This window comes from Ornithorhynchus anatinus, chromosome 6 (assembly GCF_004115215.2).
Source record: "Ornithorhynchus anatinus isolate Pmale09 chromosome 6, mOrnAna1.pri.v4, whole genome shotgun sequence".
Lineage (NCBI taxonomy): Eukaryota > Metazoa > Chordata > Mammalia > Monotremata > Ornithorhynchidae > Ornithorhynchus > Ornithorhynchus anatinus.
In genome coordinates, this window is record NC_041733.1 from 16,767,204 (window position 1) to 16,778,873 (window position 11,670).

At 46.3% G+C, this 11,670-nt stretch overlaps 1 protein-coding gene across 1 annotated transcript; it reads left to right on the forward strand.

Annotated features, from left to right (window-relative positions):
• Positions 1-2,221: 2,221 nt before the first annotated feature.
• BMP15 (bone morphogenetic protein 15) lies at positions 2,222-7,101 on the forward strand. The gene is made up of 2 exons (XM_001510595.3): positions 2,222-2,913; positions 4,972-7,101. Exons 1-2 carry the CDS (start codon positions 2,625-2,627, stop codon positions 5,760-5,762), a joined length of 1,080 nt encoding a protein of 359 aa, XP_001510645.2. The 5' UTR covers positions 2,222-2,624; the 3' UTR covers positions 5,763-7,101.
• Positions 7,102-11,670: the final 4,569 nt, after the last annotated feature.

Sequence of the window (11,670 nt, forward strand, 5' to 3'; positions counted from 1 at the left end):
GTCAATCAAACAATAACCAGTCTGTGGTATTTATTAAGTGCTTGCCAAGGGCAGAGCACTGTACTAAGTCCTTAGGAGAGCACAATATAACAGAATTGGTAGCCATGCTCCCTGCCCACAAGAAATTTACAATTTAGAAAGATTATGTACATAAGGGACAAAAACTTAACTGTGGTATTTGTTAAGCACTAAAGTGCATGCCAAGCACTGGAGCACACACGAGATAATCAGATCACAATCCCTGTCCCACATAGGGCTAAGTGGGAGAGGTGGCATTTAATCCCCATATTACAGATGGGGAAACTGAGGCACTGGGATGCTAAATGGGGTCACAGAGCTGGGGGTAGAACCCAGGGTCTTTGATGCCCAAGCTATGTTCCTTACCTTAGGCTATGCTGCTTACGCTGTAGACCGTAAACTAACCTTGTATAGGGAATGCGTGTACCAATTTGGTTACAGTGTACTCCCCCGAGCACTTAGTACAATGCTCTGCCCACAGTAAGCCCTCAATACATACCACTGATTGATAATTGAGTAAGCTCTCAATAAATATGATTGATTGAGGAAAGTATCTGCCAATTCTGTTGTGCTGTGCTCTCCCAAGCACTTAGTGGGAGAGTACAGCACAATAAGTGCTCAATAAATACCACTGATTGATTAATTGCTGTGGGGTGTACGGTGGCCGAAGGGGGTGAGCAACAAAGTGTTTGAAACTAATGGGCCTCCTCTAGACCGAGTGCTCACTGTGGTCAGGGAATGTGTCTGTTATTATTATCATTATCATTATTATTTTTATTATGGCATTTGTAAAGCACTTACTACGTGCCAGGCACTGTACTAAGCGCTGAGGTGGATACAAGAAAATTGGGTTGGGCAGAGTCCCTGTCCCACCTGGGGCTCACAGTCTCAATCGCCATTTTACAAAGGTGGTAGCTGAGGCCCGGAGAAGTGAAGTGACTTGCCCAAGATCACACAGAAGACTCACTGTGGCGTCAGGATTAGAACCCTTGACCTTCTGATTCCCAGGCCCGCGCTCTACCCCTTATGCCATGCTGCTTATAGTGTAGTGCTGTACTCTCCCAAGTGCTTAGAGAAGCAGCGTGGCTCAGTGGAAAGAGCCCGGGCTTGGGAGTCAGAGGTCATGGGTTCAAATCCTAACTCTGCTACTTCTCAGCTGTGTGACTGTGGGCAAGTCACTTCACTTTTCTGTGCCTCAGTTACCTCATCTGTAAAAGGGGGATTAACTGTGAGCCTCACGTGGGACAACCTGATTACCCTGGATCTACCCCAGCGCTTAGAACAGTGCTCTGCACATAGTAAGCGCTTAACAAATACCAACATTATTATTATTATTATTATTCTCTGTGCCTCAGTTACCTCATCTGTAAAATGGGGATTAAGACTGTGAGCCTCATGTGGGACAATCTGATGACCCTGTATCTACCCCAGCGCTTAGAACAGTGCTCTGCACATAGTAAGCGCTTAACAAATACCAACATTATCATTATTATTATTATTACAGTGCTGTGCACAAAGTAAGGGCTCGGTAAGTATGACTGACTGATTGACTCCTCACAGATCAGCCCCGAGGAGCCTTCCTAAGCCTGCAGCTTCTGCACAGCCTCCTCTCCCAGCTGCTAGGCCACTGGAGGATCGGCCCTCATTTCTGGCCTCCTCCTCGTTCTCATTTCAGTCAATCAATCAATCAATCAACCTGTTTTATGTATCGAGAGCTTACAATGTGCAGAGCACTGTACTAAGCACTTGGAAGAGTCGACTACAACAGAATTACCCGGCACGTTTCCTGCCCGTTAACGAGCTTACGGTCTAGAAGCAGCAGAGAAGCGGCGTAGCTTAGTGGAAAGCGAACGGGCTTGGGAGTCAGAGGTCATGGGTTCTAATCCCAGCTCCGCCACTTGCCAGCTGTGCGACTGTGGGCAAGTAACTTACCTTCTCTGGGCCTCGGTTAACTCATCTGTAAAATGGAGATGAAGACTGTGAGCCCCAAGTGGGATAACCTGATGACCTTGTATCTACCCCAGTGCTTAGAACAGTGTTTGGCACATAGTAAGTGCTGAATAAATACCAATATTTATTTTATTTTATTTTTTAGAGGGAAGAGGAGTCATTTGGAGAAATCAAGGTTGAACGGTTCCTGTCTCTTTAAATCTTGATTGACCGGTGCCTTTAAAAGGGGGAGTGGGAGGGTAGGACTATCTTTCTCACCCCCAGTGGGCCGGCTGGGAGAGTCAGAGGAGCAGCATCTCAGCCTTGGCTTTCCACTGCTGTTTGATTGTCTTCATGCTGCTTTCTCAGAGGGAGGGACATTGTTTTAAATCCTGGGGTCTTCAGTTCGAGGCCTGCCCCCCTTGGGGGTCTGTTTACGGATGGTGATTTTAATCCAGGTGGGCTAGTTAGGAGCAGCTGAGCTGAAACTCTAAGGGCTTCCCGACTCCCCTTCTGCTAAGCCTCAAGGGATGAGGGCTCTGGATTAGGGTCACCTGGATGAGTGGAAGAAGGCCAACTAGACAGCTAGTAGGAAGAGAGCAACTTCTGGGAAACTTCTTGGGGATTTGCCCCTTAGCACTAGTGGGCTGCCCCACCTGATTCCCAGAGGCCCCAACATGGCTCTCCTCCGCTTCCTCTTCTTGGCTCTGCTCCCTTGGGAGCTGGCTTTCAGAGGGGCCGGTATGAATCCTCAGTCCCTGGCCGCTGCCTCTGAACTGTCTTTCCTCCAAGAGCTGCTGGGCAAGACCCCAAAGAGCACCTTTACCGGGCAGCCGCTGCAATACATGCTGGACTTATACTATCGCTCGGCTAACCAGGAAGGGCTCCCGTGGGAGAATCGGACTCTGGGAGCCACTTCGGTCAGACTGGTCCCCGCCTCGGCCAGCACTGGCATCTCCACCAGAGGTGAGTCGTTCAATAATAATGGTGGTATTTGTTAAGCGCTTGCTCTGTGCCGGTTGCTGTCCTAAGCGCTGGAGTGGATAGAGGCAAACTGGGTTGGACACAGTCCCTGTCCCACGAAGGGCTCACAGTCTCGATCACCATTTTTACAGAGGCACAGAGAAGTGAAGTGACCTACCCGGGGTCACCGAGCCAACAAGTGGCGGAACTGGGATTAGAACTCATGACCTTCTGACTCACAGGCCTGTGTTCTATCCACTACACCATGCCGCTTCTCACAATCGTATTTTTTTGAGCACTTGCTGATTGCAGGGCACTGTACTAAGTACTTGGGAGAGTACAATATAACAGAATTAGCGACAGGGTCCTTACCCTGCCAGTCTAGAGTTGGGGCTGAATGTTTCGCTCATTGAAAAGTGAGAATAAACTGTGTCCATTAAAAGGAAAAAAATTCCAGGGTTGGGGTAAGTGAAACCTGTCTCAGGTGTGGTGGGGCATCAGGAAAAGGATTCAGACAGTTTTCTTGACAAACACAGTGACCCAGCATAGAAAGAAGCATCATCTACTCTTGCCAACTAACCAGGGCATAAGGAGGTGAAGGTTAATGGCCTTTGAAAGGAATGAGATTGTCTTTTGCCCAAGCATCCAGGATCCCAAGAAATAAAACAAGCTTCAGCTGAGGAAAACTTGATAGCTAGTCTGCAGAAATGGCTCTGCTAATAGAACTCCATTGCATCCAAGATAGAGCATTATAGCTTTTGGGGCCTGAGCCTGGGTGAGATGGACCTGTGGGAAGGGTAAGAGTCCTTGAGCTATGAATGGTATTTATTGAGCAGTAATTCTGTGAGAGCACTGTAGCAAGAATAAGTAGACTCAATCCCTACTCTTAAAGTGCTTACAGTTAGAGGGGAAGACAGATATTAAAAGACATCTCAGGACTGTAAGCTCCTCGTGAGCAAGGAACGTATCTGCCAACTCTGCTGTACTCTACTATTCATTCATTCATTCAATAATATTTGAGTGCTTACTATGTGCAGAGCACTGTACTAAGCGCTTGGAATGTACAAATCGGTAACAGAGACAGTCCCTGCCCTTTGACGGGCTTACAGTCTAATCGGGGGAGACAGCCAAGAACAATGGCAATAAATAGAATCAAGGGGAAGAACATCTCATTAAAACAATAGCAAATAAATAGAATCAAGGTGACGTACATCTCATTAACAAAATAAACACTTACTACAGTGCTCTGCATATAGGAAATGCTCAATAAATACTAGTGATTGAAGATTAGACCACAGGAGGAGACAGACAGAGTAAATTAGGAATAAAGGAAATGGAGTATCAGAACATTTCTAAAGGATTGTGGGGCTGAGGTGAGTATCCAAGTGCTTAAAGGGGTACACGGCAAAGTGCGTAATTGCTGCTGATGGATGGATGGATTAGGGTGTTTTATGTACTGCGTTCCCCAAGAAGTGAGGGACAGGAAAGGAGAACCATTACTAACTGCTTGTTGGAGGCAGTAGGGAATCAAGGGGAATGGGAGAAGTTGGAGTTTTCGAGACCAAACAGACTGTTGGTGTAATGCCGTAGCTTAATTATTTTAATTACTACGGTATGTGTCAAGCACTGTACTAAGCAGTGGGGTAGATCCAAGTTAATCACGTTGGACATGGTCCCTGTTCCACTGGGGGCTCAGGGTCTAAGTAGGAGGGACCACAGTAATGGTGAGGAGAACCCTGGGAGAGACAGTCATGGGCAGGAAATGCTTCTGTTTACTGTTCTTTTGGACTCTCCCAAGCACTTAATACAGTGTTCTGCACACAGTAAGCTCTGAATAAATACGACAATGAATGAAAGGAGCGAGCAGTCGCAAGAACCTTCAGTCAGTCGGTATTGTGTGCAGAGCAGTGTACTAAGCGCTTGGAGAATCCAATACGATAATATAACAGACATGTGCCCTGCCCACATGGCGTCTATAGTCTAGAGGGGGAGAAGATGAGGATTTACAGGAAAGCGGCCACCTGACATTCACGTTTGCCTCTCTCCCTTCCCTCCCCAAAGGGACCTGGTTTGTGCAGAGCCTGGAATACCCCATGTCGGTGGTCCAGGAGAGGCAGATCCTGGTGAGGGCTGCCGTGGTTTATCCGTCGGTGCTGCGCAAGTCTGACACCCAGTTCTTGTGTCAGATGAAATCTAGGATCCGGAAGAACGAGCCCCATGTCAGGGAGCCTGAGTTCGAGGAAGCCTCTTCCCAGCTCTACCGGCCCACGGCCTGGCAGGAGACGGACTTCACGGCCTACATCCGGCAAAGGCTCCAGAAGGCCCATGGCCAGTTCTCCGTCTGGCTGCACTGGAAGTGTCGACAACAGAGGGCGAGAAGCTCCTCCAGGGCCCCGTGGAGGGGGACGGCCGCCTCGGAAGCTCCTTTTCTCTTGCTCTACTTCAATGACACCCACCAGGGCTACCAGGAAGTGGGGCCGCCTCTCCACCGGAGGGTCCGTCAGGCCGGCAAAGCCCCCGGGAGCAGCTTGGAGCTGAAGTTCTGCTCTCTCCGCCCTTTACTGGTCACCTCAAAGTCGTTGGGCTGGACTAACTGGGTCATCGCCCCCAACAAGTTCAACCCCAACTACTGCCAGGGGCTCTGCCCTCGGATTCTGCACATAGGGCTCAACTCCCCCAACCACGCCATCGTGCAGAACCTCGTGAACGAGCGGGTGAACCGGACGGTGCCCCGGCCCTGTTGCGTCCCCTACCAGTACAGACCGATTAGCTTCTTGTTGAAGGAGGACAACGGGACCGTCTTGTACAAAGAATTCAGGGACATGGTCGCCCAGTCCTGCACCTGCCGGTGAGAGCCTCGCGTTCTCCCCGCACGAGACCGCAGGTGTAGGAAATTAAATAGTCTGATGTCGCTGTACGAGATGCACGAAAATTCTTTACCTGACCCTCTTGCCCCAGAGGAAGCCATTCATGTGTTCTCTTCCCAAGAGGACTCACTGCTATTTATGATTTCCCAGGCTTACACCGCTTTCCTGACTGATCTTATCTGTATGAGTTTTGTATTGGACTTTGTGTGATGCAATGGGCCAACCGACACTGATGCTGTCGTGGTGGATTGGGGCCGGGAAGACGGAGAGTGTGGTGGGGAAGAGGGGAGAAAAGAGGCAAGAATCTGGACCTGGCCCTCCAAATCCATGAACCTCGTCTCCTACTACTGAAGAAGCGAGGTTGGGGCAAAGCAGGATAAAATGAATTTCAGGCTTTTTGTAATGAGGTTATGTGCCAGGATGGCTGAAAAAATTAATCTGGTGTGTGGGGGAGACCTGCTGAGGAGTCTCTGTCACTGTTGCCTGCTGCTTCCCATTTTCCGATTGGACCTCGCCTTGTACGAATCTGCCACCTTGAATTTGAACTTGGCTCAGTGGATCTAATTCCATCCCCCGATCCTCTGCCTCTCTCAGGAACAGCTGGGATAAAAGACTAATTCCTGGGTTTGGATTAGACTACGGTCGCTATCACCTTTTAAGCAGCCCAACTGGGTGACCTCACGGATTACAGGAAAGAGAAGGTTTATGGCTTTTCAAAGTGTGGGAGAGCTGGGGTTTATGGTTTTCAACCCACAGTGCTTTTGGGGTAAGTGGAGCCCAGACTGGAGGAAATGTGGGAAGAGTAGGATTTTTAAAAAAAAGAAAATTTGTATGAAATGGAGAAAGCACTTCACTAAATGATGCCTTGTTTTTAGTAGCACGTTCGATGAACCACCTAATGGAACTAGGATACACTGTGCTCAACCAGGGAAGGGCTTGCCTTGTCACTAATAAATCAAAGTTTTGCATCTAAAAAAGCAACTTTGGAGACTGTATGTGGGTTTCATGATGGTGAGCTGTGGCTCGATTCACTCCCCAAATTCTTGTGGGGCTTTTAAAACACGGCTTAAGTCTCTCATTTCAGACCTTCTTATCTTTTTATTTTTTTCGGTTATTCGGCTTAAGAGGCTGTTGGAAACTTGGGCCTTCTCTGGGTGGTTAGAGCTGGCTTTCCGAATCACTTATGAACTATGGCTGAAGCCCTTTGCCTCTGCAACCCTGAAATTGGATGTTCAAACACTAAAGTCTGAATGGATCCTATCATATGCTCTGTCTTAGAAAATGTGCTGTGTTGCAAATAAATCAATTGCTTTGCTAATGACAATCTCCCATTGCTGTGCCTTTGGTAAAGGGATGGAACTGTGGGTGTGTGTCTCTAGCTACTTCAGTGGAAGAAGGTGGAAGGCTCTTCCGCTTGTATGAGTCAAACACGTTAGTCCTGACCTCAAACCCAATCAATCATATTTATTGAGCATTTACTGTGAGCATAACATTACACTAAGCCCTTGGGGGAGTGTAATAGAATTAATAGCCATGATCCCCATCCTCAAAGACCTTACAGTAGAGTGGGGGAAGACAGGAAAATTAATTCCAGCTACGAAGCAGTAGTGGAGTATACATGTGCTTAGGGAGAGAGTGGTCGGAGTATTCAAGTGTCCAGGAGGCCAATAAGAATTAACTTCTTCACAGAAGAAGCACATGAGCTAGATAAGCAGAGTCCTGTAAGTAGAAGGAGGGGTTCTAATCAGAGAAATTCTCCGTATGCCTCCAATCTCCACTCAGTGTTGAGGAATTGTCTGTCAGGCTCAGATCTGGAAATCTACATATTGGATACTCTTTGGAGGGAAAAAAAAGTATACAGGAGTTATGATCCTGGACTACTATCTCAGGTGATCTGGTAAAGGTGAATGAGCTGATAGTATATGATGAAAAACGTCATGTCTTCCGAAGATGCCTCTTTTAAGCGGCTGAAAAGCATTGTAGTGAGAAGCTCAGGCAATCAAAAATTCTTCATTCCCCCCATTCTTCATCATCATCAAGGATATTAGCACGGGCTTGGAAGTCAGAGGTGGTGGGTCCCAATCCCGGCTCTGCCATTTGTCTGCTGTGTGAACTCGGGGAAGTCACTTAACTTCTTTGTGCCTCAGTTACCTCATCTGTAAAAATGGGAATTAAAAAATGTGAGCCTCATCCACCTCTATATCATACAGAAACTCCTTTTATCATTGGCTTTAAAGCCCTCAATCACCTTGCCCTCATTTCAGTCTTTTTCATGGGCTCCTCCTCTGCCTCCCACCCCTTATTTGTGGATGTCCCTCAAAGTTCAGTTCTCAATTACCTCAAAAGATGAGAAATCCTACCTCACCTCACTACTCTCCTACTACAACTCAGCCTGCACGTTTTGCTCCTCTATTGCCAACCTTCTGGCTGTACCTCAATGCCATCTATCGTATTGAAGGAACGTCTCCAAGAGGCCTTCCCTGACTAAGACCTCCTTTTCCTTTTCTCCCATTCCCTTCTGCATCACCCTATTTTGTTCCCTGAATTCATACCCCCTCCAGGCCCCATAGCACTTATGTTCACATCTGGAATATTATTTATTTAAATTAATGTTTGTCTCCCCTTCTGGACTGTAAGCTCATTGTGGGCAGGGAATGTCTATTATATTGTTATACTATACTTTCTCCAGGGCTCAGTTCAGTGCTCTGAACACGGTAAGCACTCAATAAATGCAACTTACAGAAAGGCACATATAGTGCTGTGGGGTTGAGGGTGAGGTGAATACCAAAAGTCCCAGGTCACATAGATCTAAACCCCCATTTTCTTCAGAATAGTTTCATTTGACTCCCAATCTATTTTCTCTCTCCAGAGCTGGTTAGATCTGTTCCAGGAAACATCTGCTATATTTTAAAAGTTGATTTTTATTTTGTTTAAACTACAGAGATCCTTTCCTATCTCAGGAGATAGAACAGAATTGGTGGTGGGATTCTCAGTTTGAAAGCTGGGGGATTTCTTTTTAATAAACTAAATGTATTGATCCAGTTCACTGGAAAATTAAGAAATCTGTCTAGATGTTGACTGTTCCAAAATTAGTGCCCAGTCAGAAGTGGCCTCTTGAAAGTGCAATTTTCAGTGTAACAATTCTGTGATATGCAATTCCATATTATTCACACCAGCATCTATTAAGTATTTACAGTAAGCTGTGGGGCCATTTCTGGCCCATAGACACTCGGTCTACAGGAGAGGACAATCTATCAATGGTACTTACTGAGTGCTTACTTTGTGGAGAGCACCATACTAAGCACTTTGAGTATAATCCAGCAGAATTCCCTCCTCACAACGAGTTTACGGTCATAGTGGAAAAAACAATCAAACTGGAAACAGAATTTAACTGAAAAATGTTGTGAAGAACACTGTTGACCCAATGACTGTATTCATGCATTGTTCCTTGGGCATATTTGCTACTGGTCAAAGTGGTTTCTTGCCAATTTGAGATCTCTGCCATGTCAGATGTAGCCACATACCTTAAGGGCATTCACCTATCATGAGGTCACTCATCATGGAGAAGCAGCATGGCTTAGAGGATAGACCATGAGCCCGGGACTCCAAAGGACCTGGGTTCTAATCCCAGATCCGCCACTTATCTGCTGTGTGACCTTGGGCAAGTCGTGTGAATGCTCTGTGCCTCGGTTACCTCATCTTTAAAATGAGGATTAAGATTTTGAGCCCCAAGAGGGACATGGACTTTAACCATCCTGTATGTACCCCAGTGCTTAGAACGGTGCTTGACGCATAGTAAGTAAGCCCTTAACAATGCTATTTATTATTATGAGGCCCAGTTGTTCAGAGCATTTGATCCACAAGGCATCTTGAAACACAGCTTCCTGTGCCATCGCCAACCAAGTGAAATGATGGAAACAATGAAACCTAACTTCCTTCCATAATTCCCCATCCCACTGGGTGATGTCAGTTCCTCAGCCACTGCCCAAATAAGAAACCCTTATGTCATTCTTGACTCACTACTGTCTTTTGTTTCACACACCCACTCTCCTGCCAAAATCTGCTTTTTCTAGCCTCTCCAGGGCCTAATCATACATTTTTTTCAATGGCATTCATTAAGGGCTTATTATGTGCCAGTCATTGTACTGAGCACTGGGGGTAGGTACAGGCTAATCAGGTTGGACACAGTCCCTGTCCCCCATTGGATTTACAGTCTTAATCCCATTTTACAGATAAGGTCACCGAGGCAAAGAGAAACGAAGTGACTTGCCCAAGGTCACACAGTGGACAAGTGGCAGAGCGGGGATTAGAACTCAGGTCCTTCCGACTCCCAGGCCTATGCTCTACCCACTAGACTACATTGCTTCTCATCTTGCTCCTCCTCCTTAAATTCCCCACTATCTGGACCCCTCTTCCTCAACTCCAAAAGGTTCTCAACGCCCGTGCCAAGTGTATCTCCTCTTTTTTCGCTTTGTCACCTTCATTAAAGAGCTAAAATCTCAGCATTATGTCAGAACCAAGAGCCTGACTCCTTTCGGATGACTTTCACCAGGCTACTTCCTGATTAGGTTGACCAAAATAACCATTCTCTTTGGTTCTTTGGAAGTTTAGCACATCCTTTTGTTAGGTAAGGGGTCACCATAATACTAAAGGCTTCCTCTTTCATTATGGGTTTTCTGGTTTGGGGGCCTTCTACACTTCTCTCTCTCTCTGCAGCTAGAGAACACCACCTTCCAGGTTTAAATGGTATATGTGTGCATCTCCTTCTGTGCTGGGTATTGACTGGGGATGGATGCAGGTAAGGAAAATAGGAGAATGAAGTGGGTAGGGGAGAGGGAAGACTCCCTTCTGGATTGTAAACTTGTTGTGGGCAGGGAATGTATCTGTTAGATTATTCTCTCCCAAGCTCTGAGTACAGTGCTCTGCACACAGTAAGCACTCAATAAATACGATTGATTGACTGACTCTTTTTAAAATATATAGAGCCAGGGCAAATCAGAGGACTCTCCTCCTCTGCTTTTCACTCAGTGGCTTTTATTGAGCAGGGTGGCTTTGTGGATAGATCCTAGCCTGGGAGTCAGAAGGATGTGGGTTCTAATCCTGACTCTGCCACTTGTCTGCTGTGTGACCTTGGCCAAGTCACTTCACTTCTCTGGGACTCAGTTACCTCATCTGTAAAATGGAGCTTAATACTGTGAGCCCCATGTGGGAAAGGAACTGTGTCCAACCTAATTAGCTTGTGTCTACCCCAGAGCTTAGCGAGCTTAGAACAGCGCTTGACACATAGTAAGCACTTAACAACGTCATCGTTATTATTATTATTATTATTATTATTATTGTTGTGCACTTAATGTGTGTAGAGCATCGTACTAAGCATTTGAAAGAATAAATCTGAGTTGTTAGACGTGTTCCTCGCCCACATGGAGCTTGCTGTCTAGAGGGAAGCACTTAATCTACTTTGGCCCACTAATGTTATTATCAACTACCATCGAGTCATTTCTGATTCATAGCAACTCTATGGATATATTTTCTCCAGAAGGTCCTGTCTTCTGCCATAATCTGTAACCTTGCTAACAGTTCTTCCGTTATCATTGTTATGGTCTCTATCCATCTAGCTGCTGGTCTGCCTCTTCCACGTTTTCCCTGGAATTTTCCTAGCATTCATGCCCTTTCCAGAGAATTAGTTCTCCTGATTATGTGTCCAAAATATGCTAATCTAAATTGAGTCATTTGGCCTTCCAAAGACCATTTTGGCTTAATTTGTTCCAACATCCATTTATTTGTTTTTGGGGCGGTCCACAGTATTCACAAAAGCCTTCTCCAACACCACATTTCAAAAGAATAGATGCTTTTTCTATCCTACCTTTTCACTGTCCAGCTTCCGGATACAAAC

Excerpts from the sequence above, each read along its gene's own strand:
- BMP15 (XM_001510595.3), top strand. The coding sequence starts at position 2,625 with ATGGCTCTCCTCCGCTTCCTCTTCTTGGCTCTGCTCCCTTGGGAGCTG. Across the intron at positions 2,914-4,971 it reads CACTGGCATCTCCACCAGAG|GGACCTGGTTTGTGCAGAGC; the intron begins GTGAGTCGTTCA and ends CCCTCCCCAAAG.